Below are 27,143 nucleotides of genomic sequence, written 5' to 3' on the forward strand. Positions count from 1 at the left end.
GTGACATTTTTCTCTGTTGGGATGTGGTTGGTGGCTCCTGCAGCCCTTCTGTCCCCTGCCCCCAGGGGAGAGGAACTCACTGGGGCCCAGAGGGCCTGCTGAGCCTCTGCAGGGGCTCATATGTATCTCTGCCTAATTTAAGCTGCTTTGTGCCTCAAGTGATGCTGCATGTCATGAGATGGGCACTGGGTTTGTGTGCAGTAATGGAGAGAATGTGCAGCCTCTAGCCAGAAAGATGGTTGGGATCGCTTGGGGCTTCTCAGTCCATGCTGGGACTGTGCCAGTATGGCTGACTTCTGCTTGTATCAGAATCCCCTGCCTCCCTACTTTTATCCTCCCCATATGCCTTTGGAAGTAGATTATCTTTGCTAGTTCCTCCTCTTAAATTTCTCCTAATGAAGCAGCTTAGTAACATATATCTGTTGAAGAAACATATCCCTGTCTCAATGTTGATATTTCTGCCTAAATAAACCAAAAGATATTGCATACTTAGAAAAAATATATACATTTCTTTTCCTACAATTTCTGTTTGAAAATTGTATGTGAAACTTATATTCCCTCCCCACTGGTGGTTTTTTGTTGTTGTTGTTGTTTTGTTTTGTTTTTGTGTTTGTTTTGTTTTGTTTTTGCTTTTCCATCAAAACACATTTATTTTAACTTCCTTGCTGCCTGGGTGCTATGCAAGTAAGCACCTGCATCTTGACTTCCTTATCTCCGGTGCCCCTCACAAGGAAAGGTCCCCAAGCCACAGAAAAGAGTATCGTGTCTCAGCTTCTAGGTGTGGGCATACGCCAGCTCACGTGCATGTGCTGGGTAGTGTGCTCCAAGTGTGCACTCTGCTTACACATGCTATAGGTCAGATGACCTTGGGAACATGAGCTATTTGTGATTTTGAAACAGTATTGGGGAGGTATTTAGTTGAAAATCAACTTGCTTCCTTTCCCCAAGTCAAGGAAAATACAATTTATTTATTCTTGATGACAACTTTAAGAGAAGATATTCTGGGTTACTGCCTGAAGTCTGGAGGAAGGGCCATTTCATGCCTCTGCCTGAGAAATACTGCTGCAGGCAGGTCTCCACAGGCACTGCCACCAAGCCTTTGGGCTAAAGCAAAACAGAGGGGCCTTGAAGGATCCTCTCAGCTCACCTATTTCCTTCTTGGCTTTTGTGCGTGCCCTAGCAAATGCTTCTGTCTAATTCAGTTGCTGGTCATACTTCTTTTTGAAACTACCTGGACCTCTATATTTGCACCCTTTGTTCAGTTTTTCTAATCGTCCAGCTAAGCATGTAGACATCTGTGTTTGCACTGCACAGCTTACACCAGAAGTAATGCCTGTAGCCACTGGTGGAGGAGATTCTCTCAATCATGTCCAAGTAAGAACAGTCTCTGTGTGGGACCTTGGCAACAAATATTGCCTCAGAGACCTGGATACCTAAGGAATGCTGCTGGTGTCATTGGGCAGCCAGATGCTAGGTGCGCAAGAGCTGCATTAGGTCACGGTTCTGGAGTCAAAGACAGTTGCAGGCTAGGAGAGTACTGTGGGAAGTATCAGAGGTGCTTTGGCTCTTACTCTGCCCCAGACCCTCAGTAATTGGTGGAGAATGGCTAAATGGCCCCAACTAATCTATCATCAGACACTGTACAACCACTCTTGTTTAACATGTTTTATGTACAGCTGCCAGAACACAGGCACTGATAAGAACAGGTTTGCATAATTTTGTGAGCTCTTTTTGGCTTGCAAAGGAGCACCTATCAAGACGTAGCTGGCAAATTAGCATAGAAGACAGCGTGTTTCTTTGGCAAGAATTTCTCCAAGCACTGTATCTGTGGTAGATACTGGCAACCACCACAGGAATTTGCTGTAGTTTCTCCAGTGAGTGTTTCAGCTGCTGCCCTGGTGCCTGAGTAGGACAGATATATTTACTTCATATATTAATTTTTATTAACTTTAAACATATTCAAAAAGCTAATGGAGATTGGATGTAGAACTATCTGCAAATTATTCCCAAACTTGAAGCAAATACGCAGCTGTACATGTATTTCAAAAGAACGAACCCATAACACAAAAGGAACAAGTAGCTGTGCAGAATTTGAAAAAGCACGGAGCTGGAGATTTTATTTGTGATGCTAGGTCTTTTGCATGGCTGATCCTCAACAAGTCTGATGGACTCACAGAGTAGGGAAGAGATCTGGTCCTAGAGGTGGCAGAAGAAGCTGTGGTTGAGCTCAAAGCTGCAAGCACTGTTTCACACATTCAGCGCCTCTGATACTGATGTTCCACAATTCAATCCGCTGCTCCTTTGCTTCTCTGCCATGCAGTGGGCTGCATGGTGGAGGTAAGCCAAGCTCATGGAAGCCCAGGTAGAAACGTGGAGGAGCCTGAGGTAGGTCTAAGAGGGAAGTAACACTGGGGAGAAGCTGATGATTTAAAAATAAGATTCACTGTTTGTTTTCTGGCTGTCCATCATTTCCAGGTACAGCAACAGGAGCAGACAGCCCACCTAGGAGACCTTCCCCATCCATCTCAGCAGTGAGTAGTTTAGAAATGAGCTGCAAGTGTAACTGTGCAGAGCAGTGCAGCAGGGCATGGAGCAGCCTAGGAGTGGAGCCTGCTGGAGCAGAAGGGAAATAGCAGTTTTGAACTCCTCATTGAGAGCACTTTCTGTGCTAAGTCCCTATGGGACTTGGTGTCTGAAGGTCCTGCCACAAAGTAAAGTTAGCACCAGGAGCTAGGACAGATGGAAACTGGAGCTGGGGTGAGTGCCTGTTGGTAAGATCTGCTCTGCAGCCCCGTCCATGGCACTGCTGTTCCCTCCTCCTACAGTGCAACCAGATGGCTCTGGGAGAGAGGATAGGTACTGTGCAGCCCCTCAGCCAGCACCTGGCTACTGGTGGTCTCTTGGAAGAAGGGTTAAAAACAACACAATAAAGAAGAAGAGGTGGGAGCCTGAGATTTCCTTGTTTGGTGTTTCCTTATTTAGTGGTGGGTCCTAGTGCTTCCAGGCATCACTCCAGTTCATTGCCCATCAAATCTGGGATTCATGACGGTGGTGGTGGCACTCTTGAACAGAGGATTATCAGCCTGGAGAGAGAAGAGTGAAAGTCCCATGAGATTGTACCAGACTTTTGGCAGTGTATTACCCATCCTTCCATGACTTTGAAGGATGTGGACAGCATTAGCTGCTCCATGACTGGGCACCAGGAATGTCTGAGTCCATCCTGCTCTGGGCACTGCCAGCTGCAGTAGCCCCTACAGATGTCTCCTCCACACCCATCCTCCCAGCGTCCCCCCTGCATGCAGTCATCCTGATGCTCTCTTACTTCGTTCCACTTGGCCTTGGATTTCTCCTTCTCAAACCTGCGGTATTCTCGGCGGTCAAAGATCTCTGTCAAGAGCCGCCAGGTCAGCAGGAGCAGCAGGCCAATGAGAGCCACACCGGCAATGGTGCTGCCTACGATCAGCGCGATGTTGGGAGGCTCTGGGCACTCTGTGGATCAAAACCAGATCCTGTACATCTGCAGCCCCCAGGAGAGCTGCTGGGGCAGGGGCAGGATGAGTGGGTTTCATGGAATCATAGAACCACAGAATGGCTTGGGTTGGAAGGGACCTCAGAGATCACCAAGCTCCAACCTCCCCGCCACAGGCAGGGCCACCACCCTCCACATTTAATACTAGACCAGTCTAGTACCTTTCTTAGGGTCAACAGTGACGGTGTACATCTCCTCTCCATCATCCTGGGCCATATAGAAAGAGATCCAGCAGTTCTCAGAGTCCTTCTCCTTGCACTGCCGACTCCCTGCCCGTGGCTCATCAGCCAGCTGGATGCTGGTGCAGGCCACAGAGCAGTTCTTTGCCAGTGGCCCACTATTGAATGACTTGCACTCCACGCAGGAACTGTAACACAGCCAGCTGCAAATTGTCTCTGCAGCAGCAGCAACCCCTGTGCCCACCCCACCACTCAGCTCCATCACTCACATGTGCCTGCCACAGGGTGAGGGGCAGCCAGGACACTCCTCGCAGAAGGGGGGCTGGTAGCCCCCTCGGCACTGGCAGCGGTTGCAGTGGCAGGAGCCACGCAGGCTGCATTCATTTTGCCGGCTGTTCCTACAGCCATCAGTCGACTTCTTGCATTGGCAGGCACTGCCCTCGTACTTGGGTGTGCACTTGCACTCACCACAGTCGCATCGTCCACGCTCTGTGATGGGAAAGGTTTTCAGTCATGGCCCTGTGGGGCACAGGGCTGCCCACAGAGGGATTGTGGGGACGATGGGGTTGAGGGAGGATGAAAAACAGGACTGGTCACTCTCTGCCAGCTCTGACCACATCTGCTTGGAAGGAGCCCTGCACTGGAGCTAGGGCTGCCCTTCCAGGAGGGGTTTTGTGAGGGCAGCATGGAAATGCACTCATGCTGCTCGGACAGTGAGACCACCCCCAGTGTGTCTGGGCATCCAGTTGCTCACCCTCGCCACCACACAGTGAGCCGTTGTGAAACTCGCAGTTCATGTTGTCACAGTCGCAGAAGGTGCCATAGATCTCCTTGCCAGGTACGTCACTGGTGTGGCAGACGCACTGCCCACACACGCAGTCCCCCAGCCCTGAGCAGATGACTGAGCTGTTGTCCTTCCGGCAGCTGCCCTCCAGCTCTTTGCTGGTCTTGCCTTTGGTGTCACACTCACAGTTCTTCCCCGTGTAGCTCAAATTGCAACTGCCACGAGGGGAGAGAAATAAGTCTGGGTCAGCAGCCACAGAGCACACACAGGGTCAAGGTCAGACCTTGACTGAAGCAGATAGCACTGTTGGAAACAAGCGCCAGGTGTCTGCACCATCGCGTGCTGGAGTGAACTCTGGGAGGCACTTTGGTGGGAGATCTCAGCAGTGCTGCTCTCCACATTTGTTATATTTACAACACCTAACGATTGCCTGGAAATTATTATTATAACTTCCAAACCCTTGCCAGGAGATCTGAGCGTTTCCTGAAGAAACCCAGGCTTTTCCTCTCCCACTCACTGAGAGGCCTTGAAGCAATAATTATGTTTAAAAATGTACATGAACCGCAGAAGTGAGATTTTTAGAGACTTCTACAGAAAGCTTGGTGTTTGGGCAAACAGATGGTTGAATGGGTGGAGAGTTGGCTGAATAACAAGTAGGCAGATGGATGGCTGAGTGGATGCACGTGCGACCTTAGGAAAGCAGCAGAGAGTCTACCAACTGAAGACAGACCTCAGCATGTTCCCTGCTACCATGAACTTAAACTGCTGCTCCAAAAAAGAAAGTGGGTGCAAAAGATCAGAGCAAGGCCATGACTGATGGTTCTGCAGGCCCTGGGGTGCTGGGAGGCACCAAGCACAGCATGCAGTGCCCTCAGCTTGGCCTGGCAGCTCTCTCACAGCATCTCCTCAACTCTAGCATTATTTGAAATAATATTTATGGAGAACAGCACTCACCTGCAGATCCCACAGACGACCTTGCCATTTCCACTGCAGGCAGTTGGATCAGGCTGCTCTCTGCAGTCACAGTCACAGATGCTGTCCAGGTGCACAGTGAGCGTGTCTGTGAAGCCCAGGGGCCGGATGGTGAAGGACTGGCTTTTGATGCACTCATTTGCTGTGACCTTCACTTTGAAGGTGACCTAGAAGGTGCAGAGTGAGAAGAGGGAGGGAAGGGCTAGAGACCATCAGGTAGCTTCAGTAGCAATAGAGTAGTACTGGCCTCAGGCTGAGTGCACACATAATGGAGGATTGTCCTCAGCATTCTGGACATTTTGGACATTAAATTCACATGAACAAAAAGTCTGGGACAAGAGCTCCTGCCATTAGACAGAAAAGGCAGGAGGAGCCTTGCAAGCTGCATGGCATTCCTGATACAGGAAAACATACCTCATCATTGATCTTAACATTGTCGCATTGCCCTCTTGCTTCATTCTTGGCTCCTGTGTTGTTATTGCAGATGGAGTCATATTTGACATCCAGGACATCTGGCAGGGTGGAGTGGTCCAGGATGATCCGTGAAGAGAGGTTCTGTGAGGGAATGATGGGCAGTTATCCAGAGGAGGGACTGAAGCATGGAGATGTGGGGTTGCTTCCCCCAGCCCAGGGGACAAGTGTAGGGTGAGCCTCAGGACATGCGCTCAGCTGACTGTAGTGGGGCAGGAAATGCATCAGAGAGGTGGTAACCTCTTGCTGGCTGTGGGCAGAGTCCCATCCTCAAAGTCCCAGTCTCACCTGCTCTCAGATGATGATGACACATGATGTGAACTTTTCTCTGCCAAATAGGCAAAGTAAGTTCTCACCCAGCACTTACATTGTAGGCCACCTGGATGAGTTCAATGATGTTGCTGGAGTCCTCGTTCAACTCCCCTACTGCTGACTTTGGGATCATATCACTGAGTTTCTGCCAACGGAGAGCAAAGGAATGAGATGTCCTCACCATGTGATAGCATTGGCAGGAGGACATGCATGTGTCACCTCAGGAGGCACCTGGACCAGCCAAAGCCTACTCACTTTGTAAACATCCACCATCTTGCTGGTGACAGCAAAAATGGGCTGAATGTTGTTTTCAGCAAGTTTCTGGACCAGCTGGCCAACAGAAGGATAGTCCTGTGTGAGAAGAGCAAGCTGATAGAGTTGCTGGAAGGAAGACCTTGCAGAACACCCCAAACAAGAAGACAACACCTGATACTGAGGAGTTTTCACTACTCAGAGGCACCGGAGACAGCAGCATCTCTGCTTGCATCCATCATCCCCCCCCCCACCCTGGACTGTCTCCTGGACCCTCGTGAGGGCTGTAAGTAATTGCTGTGGAGATGCCCCATGGGCTCAGGGTGCAGAGCCACTGAGCAAACCTGGTAACAATGCCAGAGTACTTACAAACTCATTGCTCTTTTTGTACATGTTGTCCTCCAAGTGGCACTGGCCATCATTGGGGGTCAAAATGCCCCCGAGCTTGCCATCGCCAGCGAAGTGGAAGCCATCATCAGTTGCATACACCAGCAATCGGGTCACATTGCGCCAGCCAATCAAGTCCTGTAATGGTATGGACAGCACTGAGACTTGTCCCCAAATGGGGCTGGAGTGATGTTGCCTGGGCATGGTGGAGTCACTGAGGGATACCACATCAGCCACAGCAAGGGCCAGAGGGCATGGAGGAGTGTTACTGGGGACTAAAGTCAGGAAGCCCACAGGTAAGATGCTCTTTTGTGTCCAGCCAAATCAGGACTTTTACATGGATTACAGGCCTAGGCTACGTGATGGGCACCCTCAAGCTGCTCTGGGAGAAACAGAGCCAGCTCCTGATGGAGGAGCCATGAGCAGAGGCAGCAGCCATCATGCCCACAAGTGCAGGGAATGAGGAAGACATGAGACCACCCTGTTGGGTACTCACTCCACACACTGCCGCCTGCATCATGGCATCCAGCCCCCCTTCTGGGGCATCCAGGTTCCCTGAGATGAACTGCTTCCCCACTTCACTCTCAAACTTCTCGGCATTGTCAGTCAGTGAGAGGATGTGCTTGAAGGCGAAGGGAGGCTGGCAATTACTGTCCTTGTTGGGGCAAGGGTTCTTCAGCTTCTCAGGATGTGTGTTGACAAAAGGCAGTACAGTCTTGTCCACAAAGGAACCAAAACCTAGGATGCCCAGGACCATGGTGTTAGGGATGGAAGAGGCAGAGGTTGGCAGGTGTCCTGAAGGCACCAGGCATGAACAGCCTCCTGGCTCCTGCATGGGGAACCAAGTACCTGTCCACATCCCTTGCTCCAGCACACTGCCTTACACTGCCTGCATCCTGCATCTTGTTTTGTCCACTGGCCTCACTGCTCTTCCCAGCGAACAGCTGGCCCTCTGCTGGAGACAGGCTCACCTATGCGGCGAGAGGGTGTGGTGCTCTCCAGGGCTCTAAGCAGTTGTCCTCCCAGCTTCTTCACGTTCTCTAGGTCATCCAGCATGGAATAGGAGAGGTCCATGAGGTAGTAGATATCAATTGGGTACCCCGTAGCACGACGAAACTTCACATCAAATTCAGCAGGCTCCCCTGTGGGATAGAGACACCAGGTTCAGCCACTGTGCTGTGGATCATGTCCTGCCTCACTGCCTACCCCACACTGGGATCTTTCTTTGGGAGAAAATGGGGAGGAAACGTGCGACATGCCACCACACCCCAGCACAGCTACAGGCTCCATGCTTATCCCCCCTGAAGTGTCCTCTGCCCTCACATCTTCACAAAAGCTTTTTCTTCAAGACTTTTCAGCTCCTGTGAGGTCCCTCAGGTCCCCTGCAGGGTCATCTCTTGCCAACAGCCCATTCAGTTTTGAAGAAAGGGTAAAAAGCATGTGCAACAAATGTTGGCCAGCTTCAGCTGCTACCCATCTGAGTGTGGGGATGGGCAGAAGGTTATTAGCAACAACACAGGAATCATACTTATCCTCAGCTTCAGATGCACCTCCTGGGGAGTCAGCTGTATCTTATTGCTGAACGCACTGTCCTGCGTCCTTTTGATTTCATTTACTGGAAACTCAATCTCATTCTCTGGGCATCCCCTCTGCTGCAGCTGTTCTATGGTGTCACAGCGGTTGGAGTCTGGCTCACCAGCTTTGGTGAAACTCTGTGTGTTGCAACATCAAACGGAAAAATCAGGGGGGCAGGAGGTAAGCAAACACACAACCCAATGGCCCAACCCCCAAAACAGCTCTACTGGTGCTCTGGGATCAGTGGAGAAAGGAAGGCTGAAGTTCTCCTGGTCTCACTCAACAGGAAAGCCACAAAGCCCTCCCAGGACTGACTACCCACTGGCAGGATGGCTGTCCCACTGCCCTTTTGCTGGTAGCATGTGAGGCTACCAGGACCTACCAGCTTCTTGCACCAGGCGCAGCCAGGGCCTGACTGGATGCAGTTCTTGCATGTCCCCACCTTGATCTTGGGACACTCTGCAGCAAAGGCTGAAATGTGGAGAAGATGGGTTTGAAATGAGGGAAACAGGGCCAGTCTGCACCAGAGGCAGCTGTGGGGTGCTCAGGCTCCCAGCAGCAGGCACCCACCCTTGCGTGGCTCTCAGTGCCACATGTGGTGCAGCGTTGGGTATTTCCCCACTCCAGCACTGTCTCAGTGACCACACGAGGTGCTGGGGGAAGGCAGGGATCAAGGGCAGGTGGAGCTCACCTGTTGTCAGTAGCAACAGCACCCAGGTCATTGCTGGCAGCCAGAGGCAGCAGTCACGGGGCATTTCCTGCAAGAGGAAAGGCATCCTTGTGACAGCAGCCTCAGGGAAGGGAGCCTCCAAATCCCACAGAAAGCAGCTGCAGAGATCATAGTATCATAGAATGGCCTGGGTTGAAAAGGACCACTATGATCATCGAGTTGCAACCCCCTGCTATGTGCAGGGTTGCCAACCACTAGACCCGGCTGCCCAGAGCCACATCCAGCCTGGACTTGAATGCCTCCAGGGATGGGGCATCCACAACCTCCTTGGGCAACCTGTTCCAGTGCATCACCACCCTCTGTGTAAAAAACTTTTTCCTAATATCCAACCTAAACTTCTCCTGTCCCAGTTTAGAACCATTCACCCTTGTCCTCTCACTATCCACCCTCATAAACAACTGTTTCCCCTCCTGTTTATAGGCTCCCTTCAAGTACTGGAAGGCCACAATGAGGTCTCCTCAGAGCCTCCTCTTCTCTAAGCTAAACAATCCCAGTTCCCTCAGCCTTTCTCCATAGGAGAGGTGCTCCAGCAGCACTGAGTGGATGTCTCCATCCCACAGCAGGGCAGGTCCTGAGACCATGACCACAACTGACTGCTTGCATGCTCTTAGAAAAATACATTGGTATCCAGCTAAACATAGCTTTTAGGCTAAACATGAAAGTCAGCAGAGCAGCAACTGGCACTGCATCAGTACAGCTTCAGTTGAACTGCTACATAGACTGATGTGATATTTATCCAGATTCTTCTCCATCTATGTTTGTATATGTATATAATGCAAAAAGGCACAGTCCTGGAGCAAAACCCAACAGAACTGTGACCTTACAACATAGATATATTCGGGGATGTGAGAAAAGAGGAAACTGTTAATAGAGAAAAAAAGAGGGAAGAAAATGAACACTTCCGTTTTCAGCAATAATAGAAATAACATTAGAAGGACATGTCATTGGTTTTGAAATGGCTCTTATGCCACCCTGAGCAATCAGACAGCTCCTCCCTGGTTCCTGCCTGTGCTGCAGAGCACCGCCAGCCTCTCCTGAGAACGTGACAGTCTGAGCAGCTGGGGTGGGAAGAAAGCAGCAAGAGAAATGCGCAGAAAGCACCAAACCCAGAGTGGTAAATATGGCTGCTCAGAGCTTCTCCTGAGGCACAAGGATGTGTCTGCAGCTTGTCAGCTGCTGTGAGGCACCGGACAAGTCAAGGGTGACGCTAATCAGAAAGATCAGATGCTAAGAGAGATTAGATGGGCATCATTTTGTGACAACTGCGCGCTGGGGTTTGATGCCTGGCTGTTCTGTGGACTTGGAGGTGTGATGGGGCTGCAGCAGCAGAGTAAAGACTGTCAGGGTATGAAGATCTGCAGCCTTAAGAGATGACTACCTCAGAGCTCAGCTCCCCAGCAGTGCTCTGGAGGTTGTCACCTCTCTGCACAGACAGGCAGAGGTGACTCTGTGCTCACCTGGTCATGGTGGCAGAGCCCAGGACTCCGCTCTGCTGTGCCATTTTGTGATGGGGCTGCAGCTCCATCCTTGCCTGTGACCATGCCCACTGCATCTCCGTGAGCACTCCACAGGTGACTGGGCTCTGGGGGAGGTGCAGAAGGAAAACCCTCATTGTTCACACAAGCTAGCTCAGGCTGGATTTCATAGTGGGTGCACCTCTTGCCTGCCTCATAGTGGGACTCCCAGTGCCAGCTCTCTCCCTCTCATGGAAGGAAAGCCCATAACTGCGTGTGGACATGTGCCCTTTGCACTCATTTAGGCCAGAAGGGAGCCATATAAGCCACAAGATTAGCCACGGACAGAGGCCCTGTGACCTCCTTGTGCTTGGCTTGCTGGAGGCAGTAGGTTCATACATACAGGCTCATTCCAAAAAAGGGAGTAAGTTTCCAATTACAACAGGATTAAAAATACCTCACAGACCCCAGAAACACACTCAGTATAAGCCCAGCTCTGTTTGATAATGAGTTTTGTACTATAGGGTTCATTTTGTGCCCTTATAATGCTAACAGTTGTTTCTTTTCCCACTGCGGGGGTGTAAAACACACCCTGATGCTAGGGGACTGCAGCAGCAGAAAGCTCACCGCTGCTGCTGCTTCTGCTGCAAAAGGAAATTATTCACTGCTATGTGGGTGGATCAGCATGTATGTGATGTAGGGTGACTTTCAAAAGAAACAAATGGGGCTTCTGCTTTTGTCTGCCTCCTCACAGTACTTAGAGAAAGGGGAACAGCTTTTCTGTCTGACTTCATGCTAGCAGGGCCCAGGCAGAGACCCTGCAGTGTTTTCTCCATCTGATCTTGCCATCCATTTGGCTCAGTGTCAGATTTACACTGCTAAGGGTACACTGCTCCCAGCTGTGCTCTGCCAGGGACAGGTTTGCTTCTCACAGCAAGCAGAGGGGTGCACAAAGCCTACCCTCCTGTCCACAAGCTGGGATTTATAAATAGGGCTGAAAGGGAAGTGTCAAAGCTAGCTGCTGTCTCATTTCTATAAATAAGATGAGAGTTCAACAGCAGAGATGGGTCTTGCAGACTGTTGGCCACAACCGTCCTTTGTTGCTTTGCTAATTATCTTCATCTTCTTTCAAAATGGGAGGACATCTTCCCATGCCCAGTATCCCTGGAGGACTCTTGGCATGCTTGCATCATCTGCCTGTAACAGTGAGGCTGCCATGCACAGAGTGTAAATGAGCTCCATAGGGCACAGCAAGGCAGGGAGATGCATATCACTTGGCTTGTGGCTGTTCCTTCTTTCACTTAGTTTGGTGTTATGGGTAATTCCCATCAAGGTAGACATTCATCAAGAGGGCTAGGACTGGCTGAGACACTGAGGCACTTCCTCTTTGCAAAATATGCGTGTGCAATATATATATATATATATACATATACACATATCTATCTATTTATATATAGGTATGTATGAATCTATATACAAACACGTCAACATCAGTAGCCTTGCAGGGTCTGCCTGCATCATCTCTATCTTTATACATACATCTATCTTTCTATCTAAAAATATATATTTATAGAAAGGTAGATATAGGTATACAAGAACAGCCTTGCAGGGTCTGTTCCAGTCGCTGATTGCAGCCTCCTTCTGTCACTGGTGCAAATATCCTGTTGCACCTGTTCTAGGCTAAGCAGGAACCTGTTTATCATACACCATTTAGGACAGAGGAGCTGTTCCTTGTTTCTCTGGTGCTTTATGTGAAGTCTCTCAGCTTGCATCACCCATTTGGCAGTAGCATAGTGAAGCTGTATGCCTCCTGCCTGCAGCGACCAAACTGCAAAAGTGGGAGACTTCCAGCTTCTCATGCAAGAAATTAGGTCCTGCACTGTGGTCGCTAGCCCACTGAGTTTAGTTACAACTCACTATAAAACCACTGAGCAAAGCAGGATGTGACAATAATGGTAGAGAAATGCAACATTATAGCTTTCCCACGCTTTTCTGCACAGGAACTAGCACCTGTGTCAGCCACAGGGCTTGATATCTCTGTGAATGTTCACGCATTTGCTTTTCATCTCCCTGTGAGGCAAGGAGCCAGACCTTTAAAAATCATCGAAAATGAAGGTCTGTCTGCTTGAGAATGATTCAGAACCGAACAGCAGCTCTCTGGCTTCTCCATCACATGAGAGCTACTTCAAAGGACCTACGCTTTCCCTTTGCTATATTAGCAAGCAAGCTTTTTCCTGTCTTAGAGGCTTGGTAAAGGACTTGCTTTCTCTGGGGTAAGTTCATATGCATCCTCTGCTGTATCCCCTGCTTCCACTATGCATTTTCTGAGGTCGTTTGCAGACTGCAATGCGCACAGGGGGAAATGGAGAAGAGCAGGGTCCTGCCCCCTCTCTCCTAGCTCTTTTTCCCCATTCCACAGAGGCAAAGGCATCCCCCATCTAGCAGGCCCTAATGGGACAGATTGCTTGCACCTGCTTTCCAATCAACACCTTATCACAACGAAGCTGGGGTTGTTTCTGGGCACAAAGTGTGATGTGCTCAGATAACATCCCTATGCCCATGTGCTAGAGGTGACACAGCCCTGGGTGGAAACTGGCATGGCCCTCAGCTGCATTTGAGAGGATTCAACAGGAGCACCTTGGGCCTCTGCTGCTTCCCAAGCTCGCAGGTGGGTGAGGAAGGAGCTGTTTGGGGTCTGAAACCCTCCCCTAATAACTGCCTGTGCTTCCGCTCACTCCTTCCTCTGAAAGCAGAAATGCACAGATAAGGCAAGTCTGCTTTTGGGAAGGCCACATGCCAGGCTGCAGCATGCCAAACATTGCACAAAGCTGGATCAAGAGTTACAAAACAAATTCATGGAAACCCCATGGCTATGAAACTTCTCCATTGCCCATCCACCTCCCCCCAGAAAGGAGGTGCACAAAAGTGAAAGAGTACTTGCCTCACATCAAGCCTTCCCTTCAGCTCCTCTTCTGGGACTGCAGTGAGGCTGGTAGCCCCCTGGCTGCACTGCCTGGCTGGGAGCAGCAGCTGAGAATCAGGAGCTCTGGTGCTGGTCTGTCCTCCTTCTGTCTTGCGCTGGCTGGAGCAGAAAGGAGGAAGCCGGAGCGGTAGCTTGTGGGCGGGCGCCTTCCCCCAAACCCAGCCAGCCCATGCACCAAAGCCAAAGCTGAACCCTGTCTGCCTGGGGACCTGCCCAAAACACCTTCTTCTGCCCACTTTGACCTTCAACAGTGCTGCCTGGCAGGCAAATGAGGCCAGCTCTGGGGAATCTGGAAAACTAGTGCCCTGGAGTGATGCTGGTACCCTCAGCTCTGGAGGCAGGGAGCCAGCTCTCCCCTCTGGCCCCAGTCTCGATCTGGTGTTTTTGCCTTATGGGCGGGCTGTTGGGATGGGCAGGTCCTCCCCACCCAACAGAGGATGCCAGCACTGCTCTTGCCATGACACAGCTTGAGGGCATGCAGTTTTTTAAGCCTTCAGATTTTGCCATGCAGGTTGTGGTTTCCCCTCCTAGCACACCCCAAGTAGAGAGGAGCTGGCTCTAGGCAATTCTCACATAACATTTTTAAGGCACTAAACTGAAAAACACATGGTATCTTAGATTTTTTTGAGAGACAATTAACGTGGGCTTGTTATTTGCTTTGCAGGTTTAAGAGGCCCTGCCAGACAGTCACCACTGAACCTTCCCCTGCTGACCCAAGCACTCCAGTGCTGGGAGCTCATCAGCGTGCACCATTCACTGCATGCACAGTCAATGCATGGTCACTCCTTGCTGATGGGTAAAAGGGGCCCAAGAAGAATCAAGTCAGGTCTGGAGAAGACAGCTCCAGCTGCGAGGCCAAAGCTGCTTGAAGATTTCACCTCTCATACTTCCCGATTTGGGCACAACTTCCACTTTTTAAAGGACGTCTTCTTATTTCTACATTTGATTTCTTCTAGCTGCTGCAGTTTAACTCTGCTGTTGGAGGGTGTCCTGTAGGGGCCTGTACGTGTGTGATCACTACACACCACTACAGAGTCACAGTGCTTTCCAGTCTGTTTCAAGGTTCTAACCATTCTCTGTGACTTAAACAGCCATCTTTATTTTGACTACTTACATTTTTATTATGTTTCCACAAGCACAGATTGCTCCTTTTCCCTTTCCTTGCTGTGGTTTTTGCAGGACCTCTCTCTGCCAGCTGGGGCCAGGCTCCACCATGAACTGGCAGCAGGTGGTGCCTCTGGCCCACTCCTACCGCACAGTGTTGCTGATCAGAGAGGTTGTTCTGGTGCTGTGGTCCCCAGCAGCACTCCCCAGCACGTGGCAATGCAACCAAACTCTTCCCAATGACATTCTCTACACCTGACAAATATTATGTCTTCCCTAACATCCTCAAGACCTGGCATCAAGACCTGGCATCAAGACCTTGCCTACTGCCACGGTGGGAGTCAGACCCACCGCTACTGGTCTCCCTGGCTTGGCTTTCTCCAGGTCCCAGTCTCCTCCTCATTTTCCTGCACAGCAAAATCTCACAGATGTTGCTTTGGGAAGCACAGGTTAGCAGTGGTGACTGCTGTCATGTTGAGCTTGGAAAGTGCTCATTCCCCTATCTGCATGCCAGAGCTGAGCAAGGATCTGGCAGAAGAAAATGGCTGCCACTCCCTTGGTGGTGGTCTCTGTTTGAGAAAGCCACTGCTGGCGAGCACTGCCATGTATCATGATGTTTTCTGTGATTTTGAAAGAAGAGAACCACAAAAGGGAAAATGAAGCCCAGCTGCCTGCAGAAGCAGTGCAGGAGGGTGCTGTGCCACCCACACTGGGGTGCCAGGCCCAAGGAAGCAGAGCAGTGCCTGGGTGTCCTGGTTCCATGATTTTTGTTATTGGTATTTCACATCATAATATCATGTAGAGCACTGGTAGTGCTCTACATAATACCAATCATATGGTATTATGTTATCTTGCATTCCGATATCTTATTTAGTACATTAGCTTTCCTTCTCAGATTGTTGCTGCTGTTTTGTTTTTAGGTCCATCTCCCATCTCCCTACCCTTTCCCTTTCCCGAGGTGTGAGGTCCATGCCTCCCCCCGCCCCATTAGCCATGGAACCGAGCTGAACAGGCCTGTAAACCATTCACAGAGTGAGCACGTGGGGCAGGAGCAGCCTCTTCACTCAGCAGACCGTGGCTGTCAGCACACAGAGCACGGCTAGGCTATGCCGACAGTGCAGGAGAAGTTCCAGTCCTCATTGGGCCACAGGTCCGACTCCAGCCAGTCACAGGGCCAGGCCCCTCCTGCTCCAGCTACACATGCTGACACAGGTTGGTGTTAGGAAACATTTCTTCTCATTAAGAGGAGTGCTGCAGTGGCACAGTGCTCCAGAACCATGGAGATGTGGCACTGAGGGGTGTGGGCAGTGGACATGGTGGGGTGGGTTGGGGTTGGACTTCATGATCATAGAAAGGACTTTTTCAGCCTTAACAATTCAGTGATTCTGACTTGAAGAAGTAATTACACAAAACATTCTGATAATTTATCCTTATAAGCATAGTCGCTGAATTGCTGTACAATATGATTAAAGCTTGCTTGTGTCCACCATAGCTGTGGATGCCGGTTGTTATGTAGCACTGTAGATGGGGAGGCATGCTGTATGACTGTTCTGCTTTAACAAGGGAAACAAAACACACAACAGAAACACACAACAGAAGCACCATACACCAGTTTTGTGGAGTCCTTAAGCTAGGATCCACACAACAGGAGGAATTGGCCTAGAATGTGACAGACAGCATCAAGATATTCCCCTTTCTTTTCCAAATCTGTGTGTGCAGAGACTTCTCTGCTTGTCCTTGCATTCCGCAGCGATCTTTGGGACTAAAGGAGTCCTTCATGGCGTGGAGATGAGCCAAATGCAGGAAGTGAAGCAGCAGGTTAAAGATGACATCGAAGACCACCAAATAAGAGCATACCTGTTGGGCAGTCATTGGGAGTGGATAGGATAAAGATTTGGGGAATGCAATGACTGTGTAATACACGTGAAAATATAATCTGTGCACAAACGATCAACTGGTGGAGCATTTTTGGAGTTATCCCAATGCTATCCCAGCGCTGCCAGTAAGAATATCTGCTTAATGGTAATAAAACTTTTGCTGCTAAGTTTCCTTGAATCGATTTCTTCATTTTGATTCTAAGACGCAGTCCTGGGCTGCAACCCAGCCCTCTGCTTCAACCCAGAGCTCCAGGTTTAACCACAGCGCAACCAAGCTCTCCTCGACGGCTTCCAGAAGCAGAGCGCAGAAGGCCCCCCTGCCCCCGACAACCCTGCAGCTCGTTCAACCGCTTCTTTAAGAGCCACAACGAGCAGCGCCAGCCCACCCCGACCTAGAGGCTCTACCCCGCCTTGGCCCCATCGCCCGCCCCGGAAGGAAGACGTGAGGAAAGGAAGGGGGAGGGGAGCACCGCTCAGCAAACGGCGTTCTCGGGGGAGCGCAGTGTGCGCGCACCGCGTGGCCGCGTCCTCTTCCGGCACGCGTCCTGCCTGGCCATGGTGGGGAAAGTACGGCGCCCGCGGCTGCACTGCGCCGCGCCCCGACCCCCGCCGCGCCCCAACCCGGCGCCGCCCGGTCCCGGCGGCCGCAGCGCGCCCGCGGCGAAGGTAGTGGGGCTGCGGGGGGAGCGGAACGGGGTCACGAGGGGCTCGGCTGCCGTGACGCCGCGCTGGCTCCGATGTGGCTGAAGCTGTGCGCTTGCCCTGCGTAGCGGCTTCTCTCGTTTTGCAGAGAAGCAGCCTTTCCCCTGCCCTCGGCGGCTCCGGCCCAGCGTGCGGAGCGCGGGGCCGCCCGGACGCGAGGCAGCACCTCCTCGTGCTCTTTACGCTTTCAGCCCGGTCTGTTCGGTTACGGCTCGGTCCGTTCTCAGGGACAGGCGGGGGGGGAGCGAGGAGACTCCGGCGAGGGGGCTCAGCTCGGGCAGTGGGAAGAATTTCTTCGTAGAGAGCAGCTGCCCTGGGAGCTGGAGTCTGCATCCCTGGAGGTGATTAAGGATGTGCGGATGTGGCACTGAGGGATGCAGGTTTGTGGTGGGACCGTCTGGCCGGCAGTGGTTGAGCTCGGAGGCCTTGAAGGTCTTTTCCAATTTCAGTGACTCGGTGATTCTATAAACCAGAGCAGTGGATCCAGACTGCTGAGGGCCGTGGCAAGACTGGGCACAGCCTGTATGGGAAGCATGGATCAAGAGCTGGTGTGCTGCTGGTCAGCAGGGACTGGGACTTACCAGCTCCTCCAGTCAGTGGTAGCAAGGCTGTGGTGGAGGCAGTTCCTCCTGTCTGAGCTTCATGTGCGGAGGTTTGATGTTTGGCATCTGGTGGTGGTCCCGCACCATCCCTGTGCAGCTGTCTGAAGGCTTTGGGACATTGTGAGGCACATCTAGTGGCCACGAGGTATGCTGCCTTCGTGGGCTTTCCCAGTGGCACTGTGACCTCTGACAGGCTGGCAGGTGTCACTGCTTCTGTATGCACAGGGCAGGCTTCTGAGGATGTCTTTCTGCAGCTCCAGGTGTGGCTTAGGCAAAGATGTCCAAGGGAGTGGTCTTTGACCACGTAGTGAGATGCTATGAGACAAGCCCACTGGAGGACCTCAGAACAGAAGAAGGTTGAATTAAATTTTCTAAACACTCTCTTTCTTAGAAAAGTTGTGTGTAGAAGCTGCTGTAGCATTGAGCTTTGCCGGGTGCCTGCTTGTGTCCCATGCTGCGCACCACTGGTATGAACAAGCCATAAGGTTGGTGGCTTCTCAAGACAAGTGGGTCATGAGTCCAGGGGCTCTGGTAGCCCTTAGGTTCACCCCACCCAGTGCTGCCTAGAACATACATATCCTTTGTACATACCATGGGAAGCTGCAGGCCTTGTTCTGCGGTGCCTTCCCATTTCTGGCCATGGCAAGTGGGGACGAGCTGCTGGCTCACGCGTAGCCATTAGGAGCTTTACATCCCACTAGATCCCAGCAGCTGGTAGGCCATTCAGGCCTAATCCCTCCCCCCTTGTAGTAAGGACACAGGAACAGCAGTAAATGTTACTTATGCATCTACTGCTTTCCTTTGGGAAGGGAGTAAATAGGCTGCATCATGCTGAGATGTGCTTATAGCTTTGTACAGTTGTGTGTCTGTGTTGAGTGACACTTGGTTAAGGCATTGAGTTCTCCACAGCAAACCAGAAAGGCTAGTGCAAACCTCAGGATTTAGGAAGTACTGTGTGCTTAAAGGAATGCGATGCTGAAGGTCCGGTGAGTAACCATGCTAGTGGTTAGTCACTGAGTCTTCTTCACGTCCCCTGACAGAGGCAACAGATCAAGAGCCTAAAACCTATCTGCATTGTTCTCTGTATACGTACCTGTTGCAAGTCTGGCTTTTCCTGTGGGTGTTGTTCATAATTCAACTAGGAGTAAACTTGAGTGCAATGGAATGAGGTGGGATTCAGGTACTGGTCCATTAAAAATGGTAACAACTGTGGGATCCAGAATATTGGATGGTGGCAAGGATCTGGATGCTCCCCTGCCTGCTGATGAAAGGCACCTGCACATCACTACTGGAATGTATTCATTACTCCCAGCAGGATGGCACAGGGTTTAATTATCTTGTTTCTAGTGAATGCTACTGGTGATATTGGTACTGACTTTTGCTTAATATTTCTTATCAGGATTGGAACTTCTCATCATCTGACATCTTTTCTGGGCTCACTATTGACCCTGATTCTCTGGTGAAGAAACTTGATTTGGACTCCAGAAGCATCGTTTCATCCAGGACAGGTGAGGAACAGGATCTCTGTCTGTAGATGCCCACAGGACTGTGAGATGCTTTGGAACCACCTGGTGCTGGAGGAAATAACCTTTTGTGGCCAGGAAAGCCATTGTAAGGACAAATGTTCTGCCTTTGTGCTTCTAATGCTCCTGTTGTTTTCTGCCTTATGGGTGGAAAACACGCAGTTAATACTGGAGAAATACATTGGATTTCTCCATTCATTGGATGGAGCTGCTGTATTTTGAATGGATACAGTGTTAGATTGTGAACAAAGACTTGTTTACTTCACTTGGGACTGCATTGGCAGTGTTGGGCCTGGCAGATGTTTGTCTGGTGTCCTGTGCTCTTACAGAACACTGCTCTTTTAAAAGGGGCTTCCGTTTGTGGATGCAGGACACAGAAAGGCACATTCACTGTCTGTGCTTCCTATTCGCTTGGTGAGGAGATCGCTTTGGTCTACATGATAGCTGCTGGGCTAGGCTGTGCAGCTGAAGCCTTCATGTGGATGTCTTCTTGCAGCCAGAGGCCCCCAGGGTATGAGGGGACAGTAGAGCCCAGGCTGTCACCTGGCCTCCAGGCTTCCTCTGCTGCTGCTTCTGCTTCACCAGCAGGGGCAATTCATGCCCCCATGTTTTGTCAGCAAATCTTGGGGGCTGTCTTTGTCCTGTCCAGGCTAATTTGGCTTGTTCCTCAGCAGTGCTTTACCCATGGCAACCTGAGAGTAGCCAATTCTCTTATCCTGTCCTATGCTGATGCTGGGTCCTCTGTTTAAGGACTCCTGGATGGAAGAGTTAGGCTCACCAGGGAGTGTGCAGTGAGAGGAGTTAACGAGGAGATGATAGTGGCTTTTGTTTCCTGTTGCACAGGAAGAAAATGCTCCCATTACCTGCTTAGTGCTTGACAGAACTTTGTATCTGAAACTGCTTCAGTAGAAACTGGCACAGGTGATCTGACCTAGTGCAAATGTCTGCTTCAAGATGTTTGTGACTTCCAAATACTTCATCTGCAAACTTAAATTAATGTGTTCTCTCCATGCAGATTAATACTGCGTGACTTTGTTTTCATGTACCAAGTAGTCAGGGATATAAACAAACCCAGCAATTACGTGAGGGCTAGTGGTCACCTGAGCTGTGGTGAGCTGTGGGTGCAATAGCCCCTCAGCACATTTTGGACATAGAGTGGGGGAATGGGAAGGTTGTGTGAGAACGTCTGCTTGAGATGCTTGTTCCCTGCACAGAAACCTTGATGAAATGTATTGTTTTCAAAACACTGCACTTAATGTTTGTAATTCTCTTGGGAAAAGGATGCATGCGAACGTGGCTATCATGTAAATTAGACAACATGTTGTTGAGGACTGACAGCCTGCAATCCTGGTCTTTCCTTGCAGGCTACAGCTGTGCATGTCTGGTTTATAAATAGACCTGGGCTGCTGGTCCCTGTGCACTGCTGATGATGCAGATGTGCAGTGCCTGGCAATGTTTAACTCACTCCTGAGGCTGTGTGCTGGTGTCTTTTAGATCCTTTGTGCTCCCTTGCACTTTCCAAATGATCAGCTAAAGACAGCTGTTCGTTCAGGCACTTGGAACTATATTTCTATATTGTATTTTATGTGCTTTATCCCACAAATCTGGTCTCTTCCAGTAATGAGTCTAGTCTTGGGAAGAGCTTGGAATTGGGTTAGCTTTTAGTTGATGTCAGCCTGGAACTTGACAGTGGTCAAAAAACCCGTATCAGCTGTTGGGAAGTAGGAGGAAAAGAGAACAAACTTGAGAGCAGTTATGCCACTTTATGAGTAAATCCATGTTACCTGCAGATCTTCAGTACTGTGCATGGTCCTGCCCTCCTTTTTTCAGAAATTTAGAGCTGAGCCAGCAGAGGTTTGGAGAAGGGAGAGATAAGGATGGCTCTTCAACTGGGCAAGAGCAGAAGGGAGGATGTGATGGAAATCAGAAGAGCTGTGTAGTGAGGGAGAGTGGCTGCATCTGTCGTCTATTCCATTACAAACCTGGGAGAGGCAGTGAAAAGAGCAGATGGTATGCATGCACAAAATGCACGACATTTGGTGTGTTGTGTGGAATTCAGTCCTGGCTTTGAACCAGTGTATAAAGTGCATGTTGAATATTTCTGTAGTTTTAGAAAGGGGTTACATGCATTGGTGGAGGGGTCAATTGGGATTTTCTTGCTGCAGGGACTTGTCCATGTTTGGAATGTGCTTGGGTACTGGGGGAGCCTGACAGTTCTGCTTGTACCGCTATGGAGGCTGTGTGGGACAACTGGAGCAAGAGTATTGGTGCAGACTGTGCACTGGAAACCAGCTAAATAACAGCAGAGCACAAGTGAGCACAAGAGCACAAGTTACTCACAAGTGATGAAAGGTTTTTTTACAGGTCCTGCTCTGATGTGCTGGAGTCAGAGAGATGCAAATATATAGGTAACACAGTTGCCATACTGCTGAGGCTCAGGGGGCTATTGCCCATAGCTGTCAACAGGAGAAAAGGCCTCTCTTTCTACTTCTTTTTCTCCTTTTTCTCCATAGCCATTTAACAAAGTGGCAAGCTTTTGCTGCTCTTTTGGCTGTGGTTATTCTGAGAGAACAGGGAAGGAGCACAATACAGAAGTTATGAAGGTTGGCATCTGTAGCAAGGTTAGCATTGCAGATGCCATCAGTGTTCATGTGTACCTGTGAAGGTGATAAGACTAAAAGGAGATGCGAGACCTCTTGTTTTGGTAGAGTACACTGGTGGCATTGGTTCTTGTCAACTGAAGTTCCTGTTTTTTCTGTGGATTTCTGAGGATTCTTGGTACATCTAGTGGAGCCATGTACCCTCTCAAAACATCTGCGGTGCTCACTGCAATGGTCGTGTTGCTTTCCTTAGAGGCAAGGCTGATTCAGAATGCTTGTTGTGTTTGCTGAAAGGTATCAGTTTGTTGGGAAGTCGATAATGTTTGCGGCATGAGAAGGAGAGGGCAGGATTGTAATTCAAAATGTCATCTAAATGGAATTCATTTCAATTGACCCTTGCATTTGTGACTGTAGAGAGATAGTGGCCTAAAGTGGAAAATATTTTAATATGAGGAGCTCTGAGCCTTGCCCTGCTATAAAGCAGACCTACTGCAACTACTTTCTTGTGCTCTGCTTCTTGTCTTTAATTATTAGTTCATCTTAACACAAGATTCCAGATGATTTCCACATGCTTATTAGTGACAAAAGCCAGTGATGTTATAAACACTGGGGCTAAGTCCGTGAGTTGCTTGCTGAATGATTGCTTCCTATCAGTGTAGTTTACTTAGATGCTGACATAATGTAAATTAAATTCTTTGCCATAATCTAATCCATGCAAGGACTTCTGTTACTAGTGTGAGAGAATAAATCTCGTCTGGGAGAGCCTCTCTAGCATGGGAATTGAATGTTTCCAACTAAGTCAGAACTAATGGCCTGCCATATGGGGTGGCAGTGGGTTTGCTTCTTAATCACAGTGCCAGTGATTAATGCCAGTGGGGTTTGCTTCTTAATCACAGAATCAGGGAATCATAGACTATCTTCAGTTGGGAGGGACCCACAAAGATCTCCAAGTCCAGCTACTGGTTCCACAGAGGACCACCTGAAATCCAAACCTTCTGTCTGAGGGAGGTGTCACTGCTCCCTGAGCTCTGATGTCTTGAAGCTGTGCTCTCTGCCCTGGAGAGCTGTTCCATGCCCACTGCTCTCTGATGCAGTGCCTTTTCCTAACCTTGGCATGACCCTTCCCTGACGCAGGCCACCACAAGGCCTCCCCTCAGCCTCCTCTTCTCTGGGCTGAACAAACCAAGGGACCTCAGCTGCTCTTCAAAAACCTTGCCCTCCAGACCCTTTACCATCTTCACAGCCCTCCTTTGGATGCTCTCTGATAGTTTTATCCTTGCCCTATGGCACTCATAATGTCTTCTTACTTATATATCATTTTGAGCAGTGCTTTAGCTTTACCTCTGGCATTTTTGCCTGTTCAAGTGTGACTCTGGCAGACCACTTGCCTGGGAATGAATAACTTTTTCTGCAGTTTGTGCTTTCTCCTTGTGTGCCACTGGTGAATCAGGCAAATGTGAAACACGGATTGAAAGCTTTTGCTTTGTTTGGTACTGGGCTGGTTAAGGGTCCTGAAAGAGATTGTATGGAAGCATGGCAGGAGTTACCAAGGCACAGGCTCACGTTAGACTAAGAAGAAGTTGGGTTGGGCCTTGTTGTTCAAGCCTGGATCTGCACAAGGTCAGGCAAAGCTATAGGAGGATTTCAGGCACGTGTGCTGTTGCCTTTTGTCTTGGGGGTATTGGTTCTCTGGTGAGCAGAATGCCCTTGTAGCACAGGTTCCTGCTTCAGTGGTATGGGTAGGAGCAGAGGAGTGAAGTGATGGAGCACCTGGCAGAGACAGAAGTCCCTTTTCCTTCTGAAGGAATACGAAGATAAGAGAATAAAATCAGACCAAGGAGAAACTGGACAGCTTGGAATTGGTCTTACTTTTCCCCTTTCATGGATAACTTGTGGATTCCTTCTGTTATCAAGTCTGCCTCTGAAAAGTCACTAGCTGGCCCTCTCTACACTTGAACTTCTGCTCTGGTGTTCTAGATTTGCTGGGTATATCAGATAACTGCTTCCTTCTCTTTGGATTCTGTAGCTACTTGTCCAATTCCCTTCTCCTTATATAGCCTCAAGAAAGAAGCAGAAAGTCTGTGGTTGGCAGGCTGGTTTTGTGGTCCTGCCACAGAACCATGTACTAACTTCATGTGATGTGCTTTCCTGTGCTTTTTTTTTTAATAAATGATTTGCTGGGATTTATGTGGTCATCTCTATTTTGAGCTTTGCTGCTCCTGCAATATCTGGGCTTTCTGTTACTGTTGCAGTGGATTAGCTATTGGGTTTGTTGCTTGCTAAATTGCACCTGTGGCAGGTCCCCTGTTAACTCTTTTTGAGCTCTAACAGGATACTAATCTTTGTGTTTTATAATTCACTGCTGTCTATTCCTTGGATTTCTCCTTGTCTGTATCCCCTAAATGTTGCAGCTTTTCCTCTTCTATCCTCACCTCTCATCACGTTTCTGCATGAAATGCCTCTGTATGAGCTAGAGTTGTGCTTCTGATAGAAGCAGGTTTCTTCTTTTGGGAGGGTGTTTGCGGTCTTACTCCACAGAGCGTGGTATAGGTTTGCCCTTCCTGTTGTGTCTTAATGGTGATGCGGTGCACCTTCTTTAAGCAGATATTTGGTAATATGGCTTAGTAAGAACAGGCACAGGCTGGAGGTGCTGGCAGTGTTATCAGTGTAGACCTTTTGGGCCTCTCTGCACCTCCCGCCTGCTGCCTGCCGTCTTGTGCAGCCTCCTTAAAGCATCTAAAGCATCTCTGCTTTCTTGTGCATGGTTCTGTATTGGCCTTGTGCAGTTGGGTTTCCAGTTTTGATTTGCTTTTTTCTTTCCTAGTGTTTTAGAGTGTTTAGAAACTGAAAGACTGAAAACATCCTGTTCTGTTCTCATGAATTCATCCTTTCTGAATATCACTTTTAAGCCTTTGCTGCATTTTCTTGATGCAACTTTGGGGTGTTTTTAAATTTTCTGCTTGTGGTGACTATTCTGTACATCGCTAGAATGGAAAGCTGCTGGATCTTAATGATTCTGCTGCTGTCAGCTTTCTTCAGCATTTAATTCTGGGCCTGTAGCTGCCTTAATCTGTTCCCCACTTCTCTGATGGGATGGGGCAACAGTAAATTTGCAGATTGAGGGTGACAGTAAGTGTCCTATGAGGAGTGGCTGTGTGTGAAATGTAACGTGCTCTCCAAAACAGCAAGATATTCCTGCTCCATCAGTGTCTTTGTCATTATTTCTTTGTCATTCTTTCCTGCAGAAGCTGGCAGTCCGTGGCTTGGACAGATACACTCTTGGCTGGGTAAGGAACTGGCTGGATGGCTGGGCCCAGAGAGTGGTGGTGAACGGAGTTAAATCCAGCTGGCGACAGGTCACGAGTGGTGTTCCGCAGGGGTCTGTGCTGGGGCCTGTCCTGTTTAATATCTTTATTGATGACCTGGATGAGGGTGTTGAGTGCACCCTCAGTAAGTTTGCAGATGACACCAAGCTGGCTGGAAGTGTTGATCTGCCTGAGGGTAGCGAGGCCTTACAGAGGGATCTGGATTGCTGGGCTGAAGCCAACGGGATGTGATTCAACAAGACCAAATGCTGGGTGCTGCACTTTGGCCGCAATAACCCCATGGCATATTGCTGGCATATTGCTGCTCCCCTAGAAGAAAATGCTGAGTACCATTTGAGGTGGGATGTCTTGCTTTCATGGTTGGGGAACTGGATGAAACTGAGCACCCAGACTCCATTAAACAAAAGTTTGAATAAAGCTCAGCCTTGATCATTTGAAGTTGTGTACCCCTCCTTTGCTTGCCTCTCTCCTGCCCTTTGTGCAGCCTGCACAGATCAGGGATGTGTCTCAGGACTTTAAGTTAGGCAAGTGTTAGGACAAGCTTTAGAGGTGTGGTCACAGGCTTCTCTCTTCCCTGAGCATGCTGTCTCATTCCCTTTTCCTTGCCAGCTGTCTGGAGGAGCTATTTCCTATTTAAAGTACATAATGTTTGAATGCATCTAACAGACATGGACTATGCAGAGCTGAACCAGTACTAGGTAGAGCTGCAGACCTTAAACTGGCCTATAGATTGGTTGGGCCTCCCTGCAAAGAGCTGGAAGACCCTCAGTTTGCCAGCTTTCTCTTCCTCCTCTTTGGCTATTCTTGTCTTTCTTACCAATGCAAATCTTTCTCAAACAGTAGGAATAAATTACTCTTATGCATCCAGATTTTTAGTTTTTTTGTCTTTCAAGATGAGAGTCTGAAGTGGGAAAGAAATAAAGCAGAGTGGGAGGTTTTGCAGGATCTAAAGAGAGAGTTTGAGATAGAAAGACTGCAAGCATGCATCTAGCAACTGACATCATTCATGTGAATATCTTCTTAAGCTGTTTTTTCCTATGACATTGTATGTGGAAGTGCAAGTAATCCCACCTGTAGAACAAATGAAGGTAATGATAGAGCCTTTATTTGAGAAATAGGCACACGAGGGAAAGATATCAAAAGGAATTGACTCACCCCTCCTGGTAACAGCGCGCAGAGAGAGAGACGAGCTGAGGAATGTGTCCCTCCCCCGTTCATACCTTCGCGCCACCGCACTCACACACTCACATAGCCCACCCATTGGTTCAGGCTGTGACCCTGGCATTCCAGTACACCACCCTATTTGCAAGAAAGCAAAAATTCCTAGAAAAGAGGAGATGTTGAGCGGAGATTAAACAGGAAATGTGATAATCTCTTCCCCAACCCAAGACTGATAACTGGGTGTGGAAAAATGGTTGTGAAGCACTCTGCTCGTGTGCCTGTGTCATTGTCATGTTGTCTGAGGGAGCAGTTCCTCTGTCTTTTTGCAGAAACGCAGTCAGTAAAACACTGTTCACTTCCAAGCATTGAACTGAGCTGTAGCTAAGCCTTTCTGCTATAGTACCCTGCACTGGTGTGACACAAACTGCAGGATGCTCTCTGAACAGTGTGAATGGGATGAACTGCTGACTGGCATGGAGCAGATGGAGCCCAGTTCATTTCTTACGTGGAAGCAAGCTGACAATGTGAGCCTTCTGGAGAAGGAGTCTTTTAATATAATTAGAGTTGGAGCTAATAAATATAATGAGAGAGAGTGTCTGAAAGCCATGGGCCTTACTCTA

General features: G+C 49.4%; 2 protein-coding genes across 14 annotated transcripts in view; one reads left to right on the forward strand and one right to left on the reverse strand.

The window, feature by feature from the left end:
• Window positions 1–1,650: 1,650 nt before the first annotated feature.
• ITGB2 (integrin subunit beta 2) lies at window positions 1,651–13,734 on the reverse strand. 4 transcript variants are annotated; one of them, XM_015289135.4, is made up of 17 exons: window positions 13,587–13,734; window positions 10,649–10,773; window positions 9,153–9,219; window positions 8,844–8,932; window positions 8,415–8,598; window positions 7,858–8,028; window positions 7,383–7,624; window positions 6,869–7,024; window positions 6,503–6,598; window positions 6,303–6,392; window positions 5,879–6,019; window positions 5,447–5,631; window positions 4,463–4,707; window positions 3,978–4,197; window positions 3,691–3,896; window positions 3,323–3,489; window positions 2,091–3,083 (listed from the first exon to the last, which is right to left on the reverse strand). In XM_015289135.4, the coding sequence occupies exons 2-17, from the start codon at window positions 10,730–10,732 to the stop codon at window positions 3,018–3,020; spliced, it is 2,409 nt and encodes an 802-aa protein (XP_015144621.1). In that variant the 5' UTR covers window positions 10,733–10,773; window positions 13,587–13,734; the 3' UTR covers window positions 2,091–3,017. The 4 variants fall into 4 exon arrangements, with proteins under 4 accessions (NP_990582.2, NP_001383478.1, XP_015144621.1 ...); XM_015289134.4 differs by having other exon boundaries at window positions 3,691–3,911; NM_205251.2 differs by lacking the exon at window positions 10,649–10,773 and having other exon boundaries at window positions 1,651–3,083; window positions 13,587–13,725.
• Window positions 13,735–17,137: 3,403 nt separating this feature from the next.
• Window positions 17,138–27,143, forward strand: part of FAM207A (family with sequence similarity 207 member A) — a 53,436-nt gene continuing 43,430 nt past the window's right edge. For 8 of the 10 annotated variants that reach the window (XM_040704011.2, XM_046944043.1, XM_046944044.1 and 5 more), the window contains exons 1-2: window positions 17,138–17,275; window positions 19,313–19,421. In XM_040704011.2, the coding sequence (XP_040559945.1) occupies window positions 17,165–17,275; window positions 19,313–19,421 (220 nt within the window). In that variant the 5' untranslated portion in view covers window positions 17,138–17,164. Of the gene's footprint in view, window positions 17,692–19,312; window positions 19,422–27,143 lie in introns of all 10 variants that reach the window. The other 2 variants (XM_040704012.2, XM_040704014.2) reach the window with 1 other exon arrangement.

The sequence above is a fragment of the Gallus gallus genome, chromosome 7 (assembly GCF_016699485.2).
Source record: "Gallus gallus isolate bGalGal1 chromosome 7, bGalGal1.mat.broiler.GRCg7b, whole genome shotgun sequence".
Classification (NCBI taxonomy): domain Eukaryota; kingdom Metazoa; phylum Chordata; class Aves; order Galliformes; family Phasianidae; genus Gallus; species Gallus gallus.